General features: G+C 44.3%; 2 protein-coding genes across 5 annotated transcripts; one reads left to right on the top strand and one right to left on the bottom strand.

Moving 5' to 3' along the window:
* Positions 1 to 869: 869 nt before the first annotated feature.
* LOC125550577 (protein DA1-related 1) lies at positions 870 to 6,519 on the top strand. Its single transcript, XM_048713599.2, has 12 exons — positions 870 to 1,304; positions 1,900 to 2,141; positions 2,516 to 2,603; positions 2,794 to 2,959; positions 4,330 to 4,450; positions 4,529 to 4,612; positions 4,715 to 4,834; positions 4,981 to 5,193; positions 5,263 to 5,322; positions 5,403 to 5,521; positions 5,676 to 5,734; positions 5,845 to 6,519. Exons 2-12 carry the CDS (start codon positions 1,923 to 1,925, stop codon positions 6,213 to 6,215), a joined length of 1,620 nt encoding a protein of 539 aa, XP_048569556.2. The 5' UTR covers positions 870 to 1,304; positions 1,900 to 1,922; the 3' UTR covers positions 6,216 to 6,519.
* A 936-nt stretch (positions 6,520 to 7,455) lies between these two features.
* LOC125550578 (protein DETOXIFICATION 31) lies at positions 7,456 to 15,665 on the bottom strand. 4 transcript variants are annotated; one of them, XM_048713600.2, is made up of 8 exons: positions 15,208 to 15,659; positions 8,952 to 9,493; positions 8,761 to 8,847; positions 8,613 to 8,669; positions 8,260 to 8,498; positions 8,052 to 8,170; positions 7,868 to 7,954; positions 7,456 to 7,743 (listed from the first exon to the last, which is right to left on the bottom strand). In XM_048713600.2, the coding sequence occupies exons 1-8, from the start codon at positions 15,409 to 15,411 to the stop codon at positions 7,657 to 7,659; spliced, it is 1,422 nt and encodes a 473-aa protein (XP_048569557.1). In that variant the 5' UTR covers positions 15,412 to 15,659; the 3' UTR covers positions 7,456 to 7,656. The 4 variants fall into 4 exon arrangements, with proteins under 4 accessions (XP_048569557.1, XP_048569559.1, XP_048569558.1 ...); XM_048713602.2 differs by lacking the exon at positions 15,208 to 15,659 and adding an exon at positions 14,823 to 15,194; XM_048713601.2 differs by lacking the exon at positions 15,208 to 15,659 and adding an exon at positions 13,528 to 14,791.
* Positions 15,666 to 20,480: the final 4,815 nt, after the last annotated feature.

Below are 20,480 nucleotides of genomic sequence, written 5' to 3'. Positions count from 1 at the left end.
CCAACCCATGGATCAAATCAGAATAGGGTGCCCATGGATCAAATCGTATGTAGTCCGCATTGAAATCTCTAGGAAACTATATTTAGAAACAAAGGGGGTGTTTGAAACAACTTTGTTAGTGAAGCCAAAGTTGCCAGTGAAACTTAGTCTAGAACCGGAGACAAACAACTACTCTGAATCAAGTTTTGCCAGTGAACCTGAATCTGTATTCAGTTCATTTTCAGTGCAATTTGTTGAAGAATCTCAGAGTGTACTTCGTGGAGAAGCTGATCCAGCTTTGCCAAATCCACAGATGATTTGAATCCAATAAAAGTTGAAACAAAAGAAACAACTTTGCCACCGAAGAGAATCCACAGGTGATATCAATTCAATCACATCTGGAACAAACAGGGCCTTAGTGGCGAGTGGCGATACTCCAACTTTTATGTTTCTATAATTGCTTCTGCTGCCTTCATTGATTGGCGCATCCTAGTTTTTAATTTGTGATCGGTGCATCATAATTTTAAAGTTTGTGACTAAGGCTGTGTTTTGTTTCCCTCGGCTCCATGGCTCCGCTCCCGGAGCGATAGTTAAAATCCTTGGAGCCAGCAAATAGCTGCTTCACAGATTCTAGAATTTAAAGGAGTAGGTGGACTGCCGAATGCGTCCTAAATTGCAAATGCATGACAAAGTTCAGTGACTCCAGATGCAGTTTACTCTTTTAGTCTTGAGACCATCTAGAGTTATGGACACCAAAGACATGTGTCAGTATGTCACACTCTTTCATCTAGAGTTCATCCAAATCCAACCAATTGACCAGACCGCCGTTTCCACGCGATTTCCCTCCACTAGCACGCCCACAGCACGTTCGACGTAATGCCCCGAGAGGGACGCCGCTGCGCCACCACCCCGTGTGTGGGCCTCCTCCCTCCTCCCCTCCCGGTACCGTCGGGGGGTTGACGTCGCCGCGACCGTGACGCGGAGCGGTGGGCGGATGGGAGTTAGTTAGAGGGGAGAGCCGTCGCTCGCCTCTACCTCCACCCCCAGATTCGCATTTTATTTTCTTGACTCGCCCGTCCATGTCACGCTCTCCTCGCCTCCTTCTCCCATCCGTTTCGCCTCCCTCCTCTTCCTCGCCGGAGCACTCCCCCGCGCCTCTCCGGCCTTCTCCGGCCGACAAGCAGTACGAATAGCCGCGGAGACCGGACACGCGGCGTGGCTGGAAGTTCTTGCGGTTCATATAGCATCCCACACACGCGCAGTTCCAGCCCCGTCCGTGCTCTGCTGAATCCAAGGTCGCGGGCGTGTACCTCTCCTTCCCTGAGGTAAGAGGCCATGGCTTTCCCTTTCTGAGGTTCCAATGCTGTTCGGGGCTTCTTTTCCATGATCTGATCCCTCTGGGAGCCTACCGTTGACATTTCCACCAAAATATCTTGTCGAGCCCACCCTCAGATGGATAATGAACCATTATCCCGTTTTTTGTGTACCTGCGATGTTCCATTTCAAAGCAGATCTCGCCTAATTGCTTGCTCTAAGTTCTCAATAAATTCTGTGAGTGGCGAACTGGCGATTGTCTAGGAACATGGCACAGCCTTTTGCTTATGTGTTCTCCGAATTTGATAATTGAAAATCACATTTTTCAGAGGGAGACTGATTGCTCTAGGCACGGGAAGTATGAAACAAGATTCCCAGCAATAGTCACAGATATTCAGTAACATATGCACTGTTTGTTTCCTAGAGTATATCAGTGCCCACTATTGAAATCTATACGGATAATGAACGAAATGATATACTAATTGAGATGCAGGCCTAGAGCCTTAAAATCCAACTTCCTCCCAATGCTAGCTTTTAATGCAAACAAGAAACTCAGCTGCAGGTCTCTCTTAGCTTATTTCTGCATGAATTCACTTTTTGCTGCAGGCACAAGGGTCGTCCACCTTCGGATGCACAAAATGAGTCGTCATCCTCCAAGGGATCGTCATCATCGACTGAACAAAATAGATTTTCATCATCGGGTGGACAAAATGGATCTTCATCCTCCAATAAAGAAATACATGGGTTGGCTGAGTAAAGTTGTTAAAAGTTCGGTAAATAAAGTTATAAGAGGACAGTATGACGGGAACTTTAGTGAAGGCTATTCAACCCAGCACGCTACGTCACATGTACTGCCCAATTTTGCCTTTTTCTTCTTTGCTGGAAATAACTAGCTGTAAAATGTTCATTCCTAAAAATGCCTTAATTCTGACTATCATATATTACCATTTTATCATGCGCTTCCTTGTCTGTTTATTACTCTCTCAATTTGAAGTTGCTCTTCTCTGTGACAAATCACATGGGATAAATCAGTCGTGGGAAGTTTAAATTGAATGCTACAGAAGCATAGATAGTGAGGGATCGAACAATTTGTTCTTGATTTTTCAGGAGCCACTGCATTTTTATATAAATCAGGGCACACAACGTGGTACATGATTCCAAGATAAAATGAACAGCTTTATTTACTTCACTGTTGCTAATTTGGTTCCCAATTATACTGTAGGATACACATGCCAGTGACAATGAAGACATAGATCGTGCTATTGCATTATCCTTATCAGAGGAAGGACAAAGGAAGGGAAAGGCCATTGGTTTGTATTATCCCAACTAAACCAGTTTTGATAATCTCTAGTTTAGAGATTCTTTTACCTGGTTGCATGTGTCGTTAAAGTTTCTTAGTTTGGGATAGCAGTTCTAGGTTAATGAGCATGTCCAAATATGTAAAGTTGATAGAAAGAATATTTTTAATGTTTTTGTCATTTGCTTTTACTTATGAACCAGATACTGATGATCATTTAGAAGAAGATGAAGAGCTTGCACGGGCTCTGCAAGAAAGTCTGAAAGATAAACATCCTCTTCGTCAGAAAATTCCGGCGGGGGGGGTTCACTCAGATAGTACTCCAGCAACTAGCCTACTGCCAGATATCTTGCCATCAAGTAGATCGAGGTATTTGTTATAATAGTACATTATGATTCATCTCTAGTTTCACGATAATTTAGTTTGTGGACTTGGAAAAGTTTGTTTTTCTTTCGTTGACACTTGACACCACTGAGTGGCGCTTGCATTGCATGTTGCATTAGTGTGAAACAGTGAATAACAATCTACTGTGTTGGTTTTTCTAACTAATTGATTTTATAGCAAAAAACACATGCATATATATTTGGTTGAGGTGTGCTTCACTTACATCCATTGCTGTAACTTGTTGATCTCACAAAAGGTGAGAACGAATACGATTTTGGATGTTTAACCTCATGTATCAACTTGGGGGATGAAGCAAAATTCAGGACATGTAATAAAATAGCATCAGGGCATTGATTCATGACCAGCTTCATAGCATGATATGAGAAGGTACATGCCTGTGGGATGACAACGAATACTAGGGCATTCTGTTCATCAGGCTTGTGAATGTGTGGTTCATACTCTGCAACCTGCTTTATACAATATAGAAACAGCAGAAACCTTATCTAAACTGCTGATCTAAATCATACTGCTCAGTCCAAGATCAGGGTGTGATTGGGACCGGGGATCAATATTTATGTTTCAAATTGAGTTTGTACTCCACTGAAAAATCGTTCATGTAACAATGATCACTAGTATAGTTTCACATTTTATTCCAAGCGTATGGGTTGTAAAAGTGTAAAGCTCGGAAAGACTTGGGTAGTGTTGAGGCTTACCGGTGGATGCAGGTAATCCAGTTGACTGCTATACGGCGGAACTTTCCCCGATTAGGAACGTTTGATTAGTGTTGGGAGCGTATGCACTGACTTGTTGGTTGGGTTGATTACGGGTAAACAATGTAAACATATGCGTTGTCCCGCAAGTATTATGTATTAGTTAGCTTCATTCCATTTTACTTGTTTCCGGCATAAATGTGGTCTCGATAGAGACCTTTGACCATCCATATCCGAGTATGTTAGTAAAAAATATAAAAATTTATAGTGAATGAAATATTTTTTGCAAAAAGGTAGCAATATTGTTACAGGTGACAAATTTAAATACTTTTGGTAGTCACACAGTCTTTTCGAAATTTAACTGCATAGTGACATATATCTTCCGCTTACCTTTAAGTTATGAAACAATTCTCTCTTTGCATGCTGCCATTGTTAAGTCACGCTCTTATACCTGCCATCTGAAATCAATTGTCTCCTCGAGTTCTAATACCCTTACTGTAGAGTAAAATAGCGGAAACCTTGGGTTCTCAGAACTCTATATTATAAGATGGTAGAATCATTGGGTTCTGTCTCCATTTGTTTTCGCCAGGAGCTTCTTTGTTTTGCATTTTTAACAGATATGGTGCATCATATTGACTCATGTAGGGTTTGTGCTGGATGTAAAACTCCACTTGGACATGGACAGTTTCTCAGTTGTATGGATTCTGTTTGGCACCCTCAGTGCTTCAGGTGTTTAGCTTGCAGTGAGCCAATATCAGACTCTGAGGTATAAAAACTAACACATTTGATTTAACATACCTCAACTTGTGATAAAATTATAAATGTCAGCCTTTCTGTTGGCAAGTTTGCAGTACATGAAGATCATTCATACCACAGTTCCTGCTACAAGGAGAACTTTCATCCAAAATGTGATGTTTGCAAGAACTTTGTAAGCAACCGGTGTTTCAAGTTTATGAGTGAGCTTGAGTATTTGGTGGTGCCTAATTTTAATTTATCTGTTGAAATGTGCTGATTGTATTTTTGTGACCAGATTCGAACAAATAAAAATGGTTTAATTGAATACCGGGCCCATCCTTTCTGGATGCAGAAGTATTGTCCTTCGCATGACAATGACGGTACTCCTAGGTGTTGCAGTTGTGAACGAATGGAGGTTGGGGTTATGGCTATACCAATCAGAAATTAACTGGCAGTTTACTTCAGTTACAGGCTTACAGCTGCTTCAATTCATAGTGCAAATATTCACATTTGATTGGTCTAATGAATTTTGCGTCTTCCATTTTTTATCATCAACCCCAGCCAAAGGATATCAAGTACATAACATTAGATGATGGCCGGAAGCTCTGCTTGGAGTGTCTATATACTTCAATAATGGACACAGACGAGTGCCAACCAGTATACATTGATATCCAGGAATTCTATGAGGGTTTGAACATGAAAGTAGAGCAACAGATCCCCTTGCTTTTGGTTGAACGTCAAGGTTTAAATGAAGCCAGGGAAGTAGAGAAAATGGTAAGTGATATGATATTCACCATTTTGTAATGTATGTTGATTAACTAATTTTTTAACCTGCTTGATTAGGGGCATCACCTTCCTGAAACCAGGGGTCTCTGCCTATCGGAAGAGCAAATTGTCAGAATGGTAAGTTCTTACAACATTTTCTTGTATGTCACCTTCATACTTATGAGAATTCATGGTAAATTAACATATACACTACACAGATATCGAGACGACCAATAATTGGACCAGGAAACAAAATGATCGACATTTCTACAGCACCACAGAAACTAGTTCGGCGGTGTGAAGTGACTGCAATTCTTGTCCTATATGCTTTGCCAAGGTAAATTTAGTTATTTTCATACGTTTCCCAAACTGAGCACAGTTGATGCTAATGTTTGATTGATGTTGATTCTGCAACCAGTGTACGAACCTGTTAAGAAGTCCTTTGTTGCGAATGTACGTATGTTTGATTTCCACTGATTAATTGCTTGCAGACTGCTCACAGGCTATATTCTAGCTCATGAGATGATGCATGCATACCTTCGGCTTAAAGGTACTATTGTACGTGTCTATTTTCGTTTTGCAGAATCTTATGCATACTTGTATTTTTGTGCCATCAAACACTGCTGCATCTACGTATTGATATCTTCTCTTTATTTATAGGATACCGAATCCGTAGTCCAGAGGTTGAAGAAGGCATCTGTCAGGTCCTAGCTCATCTCTGGCTTGAGTCTGAAATCGTATCAGGTTCAAGTAGTAGCATTGCAACCACATCTGAAGCAGCAGCTGTAGCAGCAGAAGCAGCAGTAGCAGCAGAAGCAACAGCGACACCTTCTTCACCATCTTCCTTGGTGAAAAAGGGTGAAAAGACTGACTTTGAGAAAAAACTTGGAGAATTCTTCAAGCACCAGATCGAAACAGACCCCTCTGCAATATATGGAGATGGGTTTCGAGCTGGCATTCGAGCAGTTGAACGATATGGCTTGAGAGGTACCCTTGATCATATCAAGCGGTCAGGTTCTTTTCCAAGTTGAGGTAGGGTTTTGCATCTTCAGTTTGTGAGCATGGGGCATATCCTATCCTACGAGGGCTTTTTGGTTCAAAGTTAGGCATACCAGCATAAGATGACAGATAGAAGACAGAAAAATGAGGATTTAGTCATCATATACCATAAATTACAGAGATATTTCCTGTTGTGCTTTAGATATGAATTTCCCAAGGTGATAAGCATGAGAAATCTTTGGCAGTCTCATTTTATGATTGTGTGCACAATGTAAATATTCGATATACAAAAAGGAAGTTGAATGTATTTTGATGTCTGAAAGCAATGCCTTTCTGCATGTGCGTATGCAGTTCCATTTTTATGTCTTGCCTGTATTTTCGACATTAGTGACAGAGCTAAACTAAATGCATGTCAAGGGCCAATTGTAAAATATGTATGTTTGAGTATTGAATGAGGAAATCTGATTTTAAAATTTACTAAAAGATACACCTGGCATTATTATTTTTTTGCATAAAGAGGGAAATGGCTGGCCATACAAAGCAAGCAGATGCCCCTGCTCCCATGTCTAGCTAGATCAAAGCCTGAGCTCTCAAGTCTAAAGTGCAAACTTGGAACTGTGACAGCTCCACAATATGACCCTGTTCCAAGATCTGCTGTGACAACTCCACAATATGATCCTGTGCCAAGATCTGCCGCGGAATGTGTCATTGGAATTGTGTCTGTTTTCGGACCATGAACAGTGCTGCTCATTCAATAGTAATTTAAATATATTTAGAATAGATTATATACTGTATTATATATTTATAAAGTATATGATGGGTTAACAAGAACAAAAAGGTACATATATGCCCTGGTGGACATAGAATAAAATATAATAGAAAAAACTACTACAATCCATTGTACAAATTAGTTCGTAGAAATATGTAATGCAGTATTGTAACATCAATAGTATTTTGTAGTATAAATATAAGAAGCACAATATATGTGCCTCATATTAACATTATTTGGTACTCCTTCCGTTCCAAATTACTCGTCGTGGTTTTAGTTCATGGAACGGAGGGAGTACATGTCTAGTGCTTGTATCTTATTTATATTTACTTGTAATATGTTATATGTAACACTACATACAGAAATACATTAGTTTGTGTTTGCGCGCTCGATTCTTCAAAGTGCTGAACCAAACAAAACTTAGCTTTGACTTCCCTACTAATTTGGTTTTGCAACTCTGTCGCCATCCATATACCTGAATTGAAATTGATTCCCAATTCTAATTCTCGTTAAACAGGAATTAGTAGTTGATTTTCATTTCTTCGATCCAAACAAATCCTAAAAGACCGATTTCCCCAATGACGAAGTCGAGGTACATTGGATCAATCTCAATCTGTCCAGGTTAATTAGTTATATAATCTGCCTATATGTGTTCTCCATGTACATAAATAGCATTGTCCAATCTGCGTGCAGGAACCATCTGATCATCTATCTATGCTACCGTCTGTCACCGCCGGCAATGTTTCGCTGCTTCCTCCCCACTCCCTTATCCTCCCTTCGGCCAACATAGCCTGCAATGTTAGAAGTTCAGATTAAAGATCTGCTCAACTTCAATCAAGTCAAGAAATAAATTCGATTGAGTCATATCTATAGAAAACAAATCTTGGATTGAGTGATATTAGCATAGCACTGCACCTGTTTCTTCCACTTGGTTCTGAAGCAAATTATGAGAAGTACAACAGTCTGCAGCAGCGTGCCAATGGACATGCCCGCCCAAATTCCCTGCAGAAAGCCAGAAACACATTGTTGTATGTTCAGAGCAGAGGTTAGAGTCCGATTGCCCGTCTCATTTTGGAAGTTGATTTGATTTTGTCCTTACCAGTGCACCAAGTTTAAGCTTGAAGCCAAAGAGGAATCCCAGTGGGATGCCAACCAAGTAGTAGCATCCAATGTTTATGAAGGCAACAAGCGTCTGCCACCCTGCTCCTATCGCCACACCTGCACAAGGACACCGAAAAGTTTGCTGTTCAGATCTTCCAGTTCCCATTGGGAATAATGGCTTGATTTGGTAACTCGGTGGTACGTGCCTGTGAGCACAGGCTGGATGCTGTTGAGGAAGATGGTTGCTGCAAGAAGGTAGCCGAGCTTCGCAGCCTTACTCACCACCTCGTCGTTGTCGCTGAAAACCCGTGGCAGCTCGGTCCTCCAGGCAAGGAACACGGCCAGGAAGACTGCACCGATGGCAGCGGACGTTGACACCGCCATGATCACTGAGAACCTCGCTGCCTTCGGCTTGTTAGCGCCCAGCTCGTTCGACACCCTAACGCTGCATGTCAGACATTTTTTGCATTAGCACAAACACTAATGGATTTCATCTACTTTTGTACAATTGCAGTCTTATGTTGGTGCTGCTATATTTGTGTTGTTGCACGCATTATACCTCACTGCTCCATTGAGGCCTAGTGCAACCATCACGGCCCAGAGCTGGTAGTTGATGCTGTCAATTTCAGATGTAGTCTAATCATTGAATCGATTCTTTACATGTACACAAAGTTCAGTTACAAGTTTGCCAGAGGAAATTTTCTTACCAGACTGACATGATGTCAACCTCGAGTTGAGCATTTTTCAGGAGACCCACAAGGATGAGCACTGCAGTGTAGTACCAGACCTCCAAGCTAGATAACACACACATGTATGAATTTATAAGTACTATTCAAAATGATAGTGCATTTTAAGCAACCTGTATGCTGATCTCAATTAAGTTCGTGTATCTGCCAACCAGAGCATGGCGGCGGAGGCGAGGGACAGCTTGACGAAGGCGGCGATGTTGCTGAAGGCGAGCATTGAGAACCCCTTCCACGCCTCCGGGAAGCAGCCCGAGACGAGGTAGGCGAGCTGCGCGAGGATGATGATCCACCATGTGACGTTCCCGATCATGGCGGCGCCGAAGAGGCCATGACCGAGGCGCGTGACGAAGATGTAGTTGAGCGCGGCGTGGAGGGCGAGCCCCACGCCGGAGATGAAGGTCATGGCCCAGACCTTGCTCTGCGCCTGTAAGAACTTCTGCAGTGGGAAGTTGGCGGCGTAGGCGAACAGCTGCGGGATGACCCATCGCGTGTACCGACCGGCGACGACGGAGATAGTGGCGGGCTGGTGGAGGGCCTGTAGGATGGGCGTCGTGAAAACGTAGGTCGGCACGAGGGCCAGCGCGGTGGCGCCACAGATGATCCAGGAGCGCTGGATGTAGATGCCCAGCATGTCCACCTGCCCTGCGCCCACCGCCTGCCCGCACAGCGTCTCCAGAGCGCTTCCCATGCCAAGCTGCCAACGCAACCCACACAGTCGATCAGATTGTGTGTTTTCAACTTGCAACATTACATGCGTGCGCGGGAAACAGCAAAATTCAAACGCCGATCCATTCAGATATGAAATCATTTTTTTCAACTCGTTAATCGTGTGATAGCCTTTAGTAGACCTGAGCATGGGCAGTCCGACCCGAAAAACCCATGTGGAGTTGGGCCATACTTGTCGTTCGGGCTAGGCTTGGGCCTCGTTTTGCAGCGCGGATGGTAGTTCAGTCTGGGCTCGAGCTTCCCTTTTTCAGTATTTCAGGTCGGGCTTACACATGTGAACATTGAAAAACAAGATTTTGGCCAGGCTCAGGTTCAATAAAAGAGTGTATTGCGGGCTTCAGGTTAGGCTCAGGCTTGAGAAAAGATGGTCGGGCTTTTACAAGCTCGTCCCGACCTAGTGTTTGCCTAGGTTTAGCCTTTAGCCAACAGACACGATCGCACATATGCACACACTGCATAGGTATGTGCGGAAGGCTCTAGACAAGTTTACCTCGAAGAAGATATTTGTTGAATTATAGATGGGCCTTGGGCCCATATGAACAATAATTTCTTGTTAATCTCGAAGGCCTATGTCTATGTAGGGTGTCATGAAATGGTCAAAACTTTAATACCATATCGTTAGTAGAAGAGAGTTGAGACCTTTTTATATGAGATTCTATTTTACATGTTATTGGAGCTTGAGAAGATGAGTGGCATACACGTGCTCGTCCGCCGCCGCCTCGCTAATGGAAGTGACACTATCCGAGACATTGGACTGTGAGTTGTTTGCCGACTTGGGCATGGGCCTAAGCCTAAGCCCATGACCCCGTACAGGATGACCTATATATTGGATGTGTTGACACTCCACGCCACACACTCAGTTCCTTGTCATTCTAATGTTCCACTCGTGATGCTTAAGGCGATCCCATCCCATCACCATGTTCATGGCCGTTCGGAAGAGTAGGCCTCCAGAACCCCCTACTTTGCGATCCTACACTAGGAGAAGGGCGATAAGGTTTTTGGAGAGCGCCTCGGCGCGATTGCTCCCTATTCATTCCCGTCCTTTGCTTCAACTACTTCCCCGACACCGACGCCATGGCTAATGCCGCCGCCACCAAGAAGGCTACGCAGGAAGCTACGGCCGCTTCCGCATCCGCGACCTTAGCCTGGCCTACTGGAGTATATGATCTGGTCATCCCTATTTACTCGTTCATGTGCTAGTCGTATTTACTTTGTTCATAGATGTTTCGGTTCTATGTTCATTACATGCTCACATGTTTAAATATTTGTATGAGCTTCACACTGTTAAATTAATCAAAAAATGCTAATATATCCCGCAATCCAAAAACCTTATTTGTACAGGCATTGAAACCGGACCCGTTTACAGATACACATTTTAAGCGTTGATAGACCAAGAGCACCTTGTGACTCACAATAATGAACGTATTTTGGGTTGCTGGTGGCTTCCCCACTGGAATGATTGTTCCTGAACATGAAAAGGCATTTAGGGAGGCCACCACCATTTTGTGGGAGCCGTTCTGAGTGTGATCGGAGACATGTTAGTCGATGCATATCTGCATATGTGGGTTGCGAAGAACTTATGGGATGCACTGAAAGCTAAGTGCGGTGCAACCAATGCTAGAAGTGAGATGTATGCTATGGAGCAGTTCCATGATTATGATTACATAATGGTTGATAGTCGTACTGTACTAGACCAGGCTCATGTGATACAGTGGATCGCTAAGGAGCTCGTGCTCTGTAAGTGCGAATTACCGAACAAGTTTGTCATGGGATGCATAATTGCTAAACCCCCTCCTTCTCAAAGGAACTTTGCTACTTCTCTCAAGCACTTGAGACATGAATTCTCAGTTGAGGCGTCATCGGTCATGTGAGGTTGAGCAGATCTCAAGAGCAAATGACTCACACATGAAAGGGGCCAAGAGATCTTCTAGCGCAAATGTGATGCAGAAGAATTTCAACAAGTTCAAGAGAAAGAACACGATCCAACAAAATACTACCTTCAATAAGAAGGGTAAGAAGAAAGACAAGAATAACGTTGGTTGCTTCACTTGTGGTGATGATGGTCACTGGGCTGAAAGGTGACTGAACAAGTTTAAGAAGCCAGCACAGGACTCCAAGTCTGCCAATGTGACCATGAGCAACAATGATAATGGGGGTATCTGGGTATGGTAGTTTTTTATTGTACTTACAGTTTGTTAGTCCATTGATTGGTGGGTTGATACAGATGCAAATATTCATGTGTGTGCTGATGTGTCATTGTTATCTTCTTACCAGGGTACACGAGATTGCTCCGTCCTGATGGGGAATGGCTCACATGCTTCTATTCCTAGTGTTGGCACATTGGGTCTGAAGTTTACTTTGGGAAAATCGTGTAGCTAAAGAATATGTAGCATGTCCCGCTATCAAAAAGGATCTTGTTAGTGGATCCCTTCTATGTAATTAAGGAAGGTTTTAAGTTCGTATTCGAGTATATAATAGAGTAGTCATATCGAGATATGGACTCTTTGTTGGAGAAGGATATTAATGCAGAAGTTTATTACGCCTTTTCCTAGCAAATTTTTGTAATAAAGTCGTGAACCATATTCATTCGAGTGTGAACGAACCTGAGGTTTGGCATTCACGTCTTTGTCATATTAATTTTGGTTGTATGACACAACTAGCTAATTAAGTTGAATTTAATCTCGAGTTTCACTCTAGCCAAAGGCTCTAAGTGTCATGCGTGTATACAATCTGAGCTACCTCGCAAGCCTCACAAGGCCGTGAAGGAGAGACACTTGCCGCCACTAGAGCTCATACATTCTGATCTCTATGAGATGGATGGTGTGTTCATTAAAGGTGAAAGCAACTTCTCCATGACATTAAATTAATCAGAAAAGTGCTACTATATCCAGCAATATCTTCGTCCTTTCCCTCTCCTTCCCAACCATGGTCTGCAGTTGTTACCCCATACTTCCTCTGACACCGTCGTCCAGAAATCAACACGATGGTCTCTGGACCTTATCGTCTTGGGAGTGGATCTTGACCTAATTACTGGTAGTCCCTGCTCCGCATGCCCCCTCTTCGGCATTGGAGTTTTCACGTTAAGCAAGAAGAGCTACGAGTTAGAGGGCTATTTCACCGACCGCCACTTCTCCTTTGTATCGGCCGAAGATGCAACTAGCCCAATGACAGGCTTGTGTGGAGTTGAATGACAACACGCGGAGGTCTTGTAGAGCTTGGAAAAGCTTGTTTTGGACTATTTTTCTCTTTTCTGAGCACCGAACTTCATAGACAGACCGATGAGTCAAAGTAGCAAATTTCTTCTTCCTGGGAGGGGCGGACTCTATGTTGGTAGATCGAACTTTCATGCCTTCCTTCCATTTCATCTGTTCAAGTAGTCTTCTTTTCAAATAGATATGATTTCCCTGCCCGTTGCCGCTAGTCTGGCTCATTTGTTGTGCGGGTGTTGGGTGCTGTGTTGTGTAGTTGCCATAGCCGAGAGAGTCGTGCCACCTCACGCCAGCTAGGGCTGGGCGGCATGCTCCTCCGATGGCGGTTCATGGTGATTGGCCATGCATATAACCATGGCATGGGATGTCAACGGTCTAGGCACATCTCCCTAGGTGCGGACCGTTTCGTACCCCTACCAGTTCTGGAGCTCCATGTCTAGGGAAAATGTTCATATATTAAAGAAAAATGTTCATGTATTAAAGAAAATCATTCATATATTAAATAAATATCCATATATATATATATATTCATGTATTTAAATCTTAACAGAGATATTCATATATTAAAGAAAAAAGTTAACATTAAAAAAAAGTTTCATCGCATCTCCCCAAAAGAAGAAAAGTAACAAAAATATTGAAGTGTAATAGACAAATGAAACCCCACAGAAAACAGAATAGGAGAATGAAAAAAGAAATATTGATTTTTTGTGGAAAACGGCATAGAAGTGGAAAAATGTAAAAAGAAGATGATAGACATACACACAAAAGTGAAAAAAGGGGACAGAGCACTCACTTGACCGGCCATGCAGAGTGAACATGTGTTAGCGATTGCTTTCACAATAAAAGGCTTTTCCGCATAGAAAAAGTTAGAACATCGTATATTTGCGGCGGAGGGAGTATATTGCAGGAGAGAATGTACATCTACAAGTTTCCATAGTCTGCACTACCGTTGCCTACTCCAACACGCAGAGAGTGGAATGGCCAAATGTACGCGCCGTATGTATGTCGGTATGTGTACATGCACCATCTGCATATGTACGAGCATTTGCGTCTATATTATGTTTAAAAAAAATCGTAGGTAGCTAATGCCCATGTGTTTGTGGATGGAGTTTGGGTGGTCCATGGATAGACCGGCTGAATGTGCATCCGTCTATTTTGCCCCGTGCACCTAACGATCGAAAACGACCGCCGGAAAATTTGAAATGGTTCCCTTGGACGTGGCGTGGCGTCTCGTCCTTGTCCTTCGTTCGATCATGCATGGGTCGGCCCGAATTTGGCTGGCCACTCGAAGTAGGTGTGGCCGCCGCGGCACGACGAGTGATGACTGATGAGCACGCACCACACGTACATCTGTGTGCGCGCAGCTCCACCCAAAACATTTTTGTGGGAGATCGACCTAGAGAGAACGATTGTCTTCTAGCAAAAGCAGATATCTATACTCAGCTTCACTGTTCAGAAAAGAAGCCCGGCTCTTTACTTGCATATGGATATGGATATGGATGGATGCTCTGCACGGTGCAATGTCGGCCACCACAATTACGAGCCAGTTGTGTGGTCAGGTATCTAGGTTAACACACATGGTTCTCCTTCTCCATGTGCCACTACCGCGGGTCTTGCGCTCATGCATGCTAGCCAAACCTTCCTATGCTTTTTTCTTTAGCACCTCCAACATGGATCATCAAAATGCCAAGTTTCCAAACCCAATGGTCCGAACATTTTTATCCATCCAACACGCCTCATCTAATGTTCGCAGATGTGGGCGGACAACTGAAACTCACAAACCGGCATCATATTGGGAACTTTCACGGTCTACGGACATCGCCGACTCAGCCCCATACTCCACCATAAACCCAGTTTTTTCTCTTCCTTCTTTTCTTTCCTCTCTCCATTTGACAATGGGCCAACAGATAGATTTTTTTTGGTGGTGTAGCTATACCTACCTACTAGCTGCACTTCATGCATCTCGATTAGGATTACAACTTTCCAGTCCATGCTTTGCAAATTTTGGAATATAATTAAGAACCGAAGCTAGTCTGAATTGAACACATGATTCAGTTAATCAAGGCGTTTATGAACTCACGTACATACCTTCGTAACCAATGGCGGATCTAGAACTTCATCGCCGGGGTGCCGAGCTTAACACTCATGCGATTGATCACTTCTAATACACATTTGTTAGCCTGATAGTATATGGTAAAATAACTTTTTGCATTTCAGAGGGGTGCCTTGGCATCCATGGAACCCCATTGAACCCGCCCATTTTGTAACAAGCTTGTTGCCGGCTAGAGGGCTTCCGCTTCATTTTTAGCTGTTCTTTTTAAGTTTGTTTAGAATTTGCGTCCTATTCAGAATGATAAGGCGGCGGCGGCTGCCTGAATGATGAAATAAGTCTCTTCTTGCCTAGTCCCTGTCCCGGCCGGAGGGCTGCAAGTGTAAGCATATATGCAAGTTGATTGGCTTGTGGCGTGCGTACCAGGACACCGTAGGCGAAGCCCTCGATGACGTTCTGGGCGACGGTGACGGCGGCAAGCTCGACCACGCCGATGTGGCCGACGAAGCCGACGGTGACGAAGTTGATGGAGAACTGGAACACGGCGGTGAGGATCGCCGGGAACGCGATGTGCCACAGCAGCTTCGACTCCTGCCAGCACTTGCCCAGCAGCACCATCTTCCCCATCGATTTGATCGATCCGGACGGCAGGCGTCGACGATGTATCAGGCCGGCGGCGGGCGAGACAAGATAACTACTCCAAATCTAGCTGCCCAACCCTCCTGCAACTCACTCGGTGCGGTGCCTATATGAACTCCCGGCCGGTGTATACGAAGAAGTGTGTTTGTGGCATGCGCTCTTGAGCAGAGGAGGAACATGTGAGACAAGTCGCAGAGTTAGCTAGCTAAAGCTGATGAACCTAGCTTAGCTTGCTGTTATTTATAGGCTTCAGATGCTAATTGACGCCCCATCTATACAAGACAGCTTTTTTTCTTTTGCTTTTTGTAGAAGAAGAATTGAGGCGATTCCTATTTGGCGCCTGGGTAGCTGGATAGCCACACCCAGCGCATACCCTCCTCATGGGCCACTTCCTCGGTATAGGCTGGCCCATAGTGGTTTTTAATTTTTGTTTTCCGTTATTATTTCTTTTTTTCCTTTTACCCTTCAAAAAATATTTTCCCTTTTCAATAATTATTTTATTTTATATTTATTTTTTGGATTTTTTGATCTATTCATCTTCAATCATGACAGTACAATGAACATCAGAAATAATAAAATTTACATCCAAATTCCAAGGCCACCTAGCGACGACTACAAGAATTGAAGCGAGCCGAAAAAGCGCCGTCGTCATCGCCCCTCCCTCGTCGGAGCCAGGCAAAACTTGTTGTACTAAATAGTCGGGAAGTCGTCATGCTAAGGCCCCATAGGATCAGCGCACGAGAACAGCAATCGCCGTCGATGAAAAGTAGCGTAGATCGGAAGGATCAAACCTGAAGACACATGAACATAGAAGAACGATGAACAGATCCACAAAAAATAGATTTGCTGGAGATACATCTCCACACTTCCACCGACGGTGCTAGACACACCACCGGAACGGGGCCTAGGCGGGGATAACCTCATTCCATCTTCAGGGAGTTGCCGCCGACTCGCCTTTCTGAGCAGAACACAAACACTAACAAAACTGAAAGTAACATCTAGAAACGGAGCACTCCCAAACGACAAGGGCCAGGATCCACCACGCCTCCATGGCCTAAGGCCACTGGAGACGAGGCAGACCGGTGGCGGCGCTAGCACGAGGCGGAGAAAACCTAAGCTTAGGAGAGGAGGCGGCGGCTACATGACGAGGCAACCAATCTATTTGCTTTTACTCTTAATTTTGTGCACATTGTTTATGAAAATTGTGACCATTTTTTGAACCTGCGGACATTTCTTCCAATTCGTGATTTTTTTCGAATTCATGGACATATTTTCCCAAGTTCGTGATTTTTTTGAATTCCCAGATATTTTTTGAATTCATGAAATTTCTTAAAATTTGAGTATATTTTTTGAATTCATGAATATTTTTTTGAATTAGAGAACAATTTTAAGAATTCATCACACTTTCTTACAAACTAGCAATTTGAAGTCATGAACATTTTCAATCTCAGGAACATTTTTTGAAATTCATGATTTTTTTTTGAAATCATGAACATTTTGTGGAATCTTGTACATTTTGAATTCACAAACATTATTGGATTAGCAAACATTTTAAAAAATACACAAATATTTTTGAATCCGTGAATATGTTTTGATTTCCTGAACATTTTTTTTCAAAATCGGGACTGAAGAACATGTTTTGAATACACGAACATTTTAGAAAAAAAATCTGAAACTTTTTGACATCTTGAATTATTTAAAAGAAGAAGAAAACAGAAAGCAATAAAAACGAAATGAAAAAACTGAGGTGACTCGCACATCATATTGGTAAGCCCAAAAGTGTGCCAAATAGGAGCTCCAAAGAATTATTAGTTGTTAATACATTGTTTTTTTGACGAAACTAAGCCTCATGCACGGGTTCACTTAGGCCCAGTTTGGGAGCACAATATTTCTAAAACCATAGTAATCCAAAGCTATGCTATTGTAATGCCTAGGCATTGAATACCTCGATTTCTAAAAACTGCAGTTTTCCTCTGCTTTAGCAAAACTACAGAGTGTTTGGTAAGCATAGTCTTCTTAAAATCAGTTAGGCATGAGTGTTTCTCAGTTTGGAAAAAAGAGATTAAGACCTCTTTTTGAGACCACCTTTTTCACTTTTCAAGAGGCACAACTCTGCTTCTTGCAGAAATAAATCTGTGCGTTGACAAGAAGCAATCTGTGCTTCTGGTGGAAGCACATTTTTTTTCTTTTCGAGAAGAACATCTATTCTTCTCACGGAAGCAAATATATGCCTTAACAAGAACCAATTTGTGATTCTCATGAAAGCATAGTTTTTACTTTCCCAAAAAATACAGATGTACTTCGCGTGAGAGCACAATTCTTTTTCCATGTGAAAAAAATATCTATAATTTTTTTCCTATCCAAAACCTGGGAAAAACCAGGCGAAACCCAAAAACTGAAGAAAACAAAATATAATAATCTAAAACCTGAAAATACGCACAAAAAAGTAAAACAAAATGAAATCCAAAGAAAGCGCCCAGCATGCTACGTTGACGGTGGCTGGACACACCACTTGTCGGAGTAATGGGCCACGGGTAGGCCAACCCGAGGCTCAGAACCTTTCAAGACATCGGGGCAGGCTGCGCCCCTCAAGACCCCAAGACGAAGGGTCGCCTTCTAAGGAGCCGACGGCAAGACGGCCGACTGACCACTCACGGCCGAGTCCTAGGGACGACTGCAGGGAGAAGCCGACTCCTGACTGGCGACTTCCAGAGAAGCCGGCTTTGGGGAGTCGGCCTGCGACTCCAACAAACCCCATGACCCCATCGAGAGGGACGGGGCAGGGGAGTGGCTACAGTGAAGCCCACTCCCGCCCCTTACCGAGGGCAGGCATGGCCACAGCACGCCGTACCCCGGAAGATCTCCGTGCGGCGCGGCACTGTTGTCATGCCGGCCCTGACATCAGCACCGCAGGACCGAATCCTGCACCCACGACGGCTTGTCTGTATGGCCCAGAGGCAGCGGGTCCCACCAGTCAGTGGGACCCCAGGAGACGCCAAGAGGATCACCAGTCGGACCCGTCGGGAGTCGGCCCCGGGGAGTCAGCCGAGCCCTCCCCCGGGGCCCACGCGCCATTAATCAAGATTTGATGGAGAGTGGCAATAGTGATCGCCCGCCAAGCGGCGGGGCTGTTGCCACGACCCCATGATCAAGCCCGCGTCATCAGAAGCACGGCTACAGTGATCAGCCGCCGGCAAGACCAGCCCGCGGCGGACGCAGCCTGTCGGCTCCGTACCAGGCCAGTCGGCGGGGCCCACCAGCCGGTAGGCCCCATCGGTCGACGGAGAAGACGAAGGCCAGAGGCGCTGACGGCTGGGCCCGCGTCCAGCCGGATTACCATTGTACCCCTGGGAGGAAGGCCTATATAAACCCCCCCGGGGCACCCATGCAAAGGGTTGGAACCCATTAGCTCTAGGCCAGGTCGTATAGAAGGGAGAGAGCTAGCCTTGCCCTCTCCTACCTCCAGAAACAGCTCAAGGAGCAACCGTGTAAGCACTTTGCCATAGTGATCATGCGGAGACCCCGCAGAGCAGCAGTAGGGGTATTATCTCCCCGGAGAGCCCTGAAGCTGGGTAAGATTCGCCGGCGTGCATGTCTTTGCCTTATCCCGTTTCCAGGCACCGGCGACGTTCTACTCGCCCCCGCCATGATAAGCCATCCTTTGGCATATGTCGCACCTAACCCCCGACATTTGGCGCCCACCGTGGGGCCTGGTGCACCGCCGTCCGGAGACCTGTTCTAGACGGGAACCCTTTTCCTCCCTGCACTATTAGGGAAAACCTTATACACAGAATCTTAGCAGCAGCGCGGTCTAAAAACAGACGCTACTGCTAATTAGCAGCAACGAGCTTTAGAAAAGAGCGCTGCTAATGACTGAGTAGCAGTAGCGCTCTAGGTGAAAAGAGCGCTACTACTATAATTGCCACGGTGTTGCCTCCACGAAAGATATAGTAGTAGCGCCCTTCCCGTGGACGCGCTACTGCTAAAGAACTTAGTAGCAGCGGTTTTGCTCAAAACTCGCTGCTGCTAAGTATGACCGCAACTAATTAAGTTTAGTCCCATACTGCTAAGCGAACAAGGTGTTTACCACCTTAAATATGTTGCTTCTCAACCTATCTCGAGCACTTGGTCTTCATTGAACTATATCTGTATGATTTGTGGTTGCAATATGAATCCTCGCCTGTACCTATACAGGTACAGTGAGGATTCATGTTGATTATTTAGATTGTACACAAAAAGATCAATAATGACCAATGTATATTTTTGATGTTTTTACTAAACAAAAGAAATAACTGCTTCCATTAGCAGTAGCGGTTTTCCCCAAAACGTGATGTAGATAAGTTAGCTATAGCGCGTCTTCTGTACGTGTGCTACTGCTAGTTCGAGTTAACCACCCCCCGCATCAAAATTTCGCTAAGTCCTCCTTTCCCCCCACCGGCCTGTTCCCCTACTCCCTGTCGCCGCCGCCCGAGCCCGAGCGCGCCTGCGCCCTCACCGCCGCCACCCGCCCTCAACCTCACCGCCGCCGCTCTCGACCACACTGTCGCCGCCCTCGACCTCACCGCCGCCGCCCTCGACCGAGCCCGCCGCCCAGGACCGCCGCCCTCCCGATCCCGAGCCCGCCCTCGCCGCCGTCGCCGAGCACCTCCCCGCCACCGTCTCTCCCTCTGTAAGCCCCCCACCCCTCCCCAACCCCCTCTCTCTTTGCTTAGTTAGTAGATGATTTTAGTAGTAGTAGATGTTAATTTAGGGTTCATAGATAATGATTTTTAGAAGTAGTGGATATTAATTACTAGTAGTGATGGTAAACTAGTTGTATAATTAGCAGTAGTACATGTTAATTAGTAGTAGATGTAGTAGTTAGATGTTAATTAGTAGTAGTAGATGTGCTAGTTTCTTTCTATTTATAGTAAGTTTATATTTAGTAAGAACTAGTTGAATTAATAGAACTAGTTTAGTTTTAGTTGAACTAGTTAAGTTTTAGTTGAACTAGTATAGTAAGTAAATTAATAACTAGTTGAACTACTTCATTTTTAGAAAGAACTAGTTTTTTTTCT

The sequence above is a fragment of the Triticum urartu genome, chromosome 4A (assembly GCF_056163025.1).
Source record: "Triticum urartu cultivar PI428250 chromosome 4A, HENAU_Tu73, whole genome shotgun sequence".
Classification (NCBI taxonomy): domain Eukaryota; kingdom Viridiplantae; phylum Streptophyta; class Magnoliopsida; order Poales; family Poaceae; genus Triticum; species Triticum urartu.
Note: the sequence above shows the minus strand (reverse complement) of the source record. Positions and strands in the feature narration are given on the sequence as shown.

Coding starts and splice junctions, on each gene's coding strand:
- LOC125550577 (XM_048713599.2), top strand. CDS start 1,923: ATGCACAAAATGAGTCGTCATCCTCCAAGGGATCGTCATCATCGACTG. Junction 4,451..4,528: donor AGCCAATATCAGACTCTGAG/GTATAAAAACTA, acceptor TCTGTTGGCAAG/TTTGCAGTACATGAAGATCA. Junction 4,835..4,980: donor GCAGTTGTGAACGAATGGAG/GTTGGGGTTATG, acceptor CATCAACCCCAG/CCAAAGGATATCAAGTACAT.
- LOC125550578 (XM_048713600.2), bottom strand. CDS start 15,411: ATGGGGAAGATGGTGCTGCTGGGCAAGTGCTGGCAGGAGTCGAAGCTG. Junction 8,499..8,612: donor GGCCTCAATGGAGCAGTGAG/GTATAATGCGTG, acceptor TCTGACATGCAG/CGTTAGGGTGTCGAACGAGC. Junction 8,171..8,259: donor CATCCAGCCTGTGCTCACAG/GCACGTACCACC, acceptor GTCCTTGTGCAG/GTGTGGCGATAGGAGCAGGG.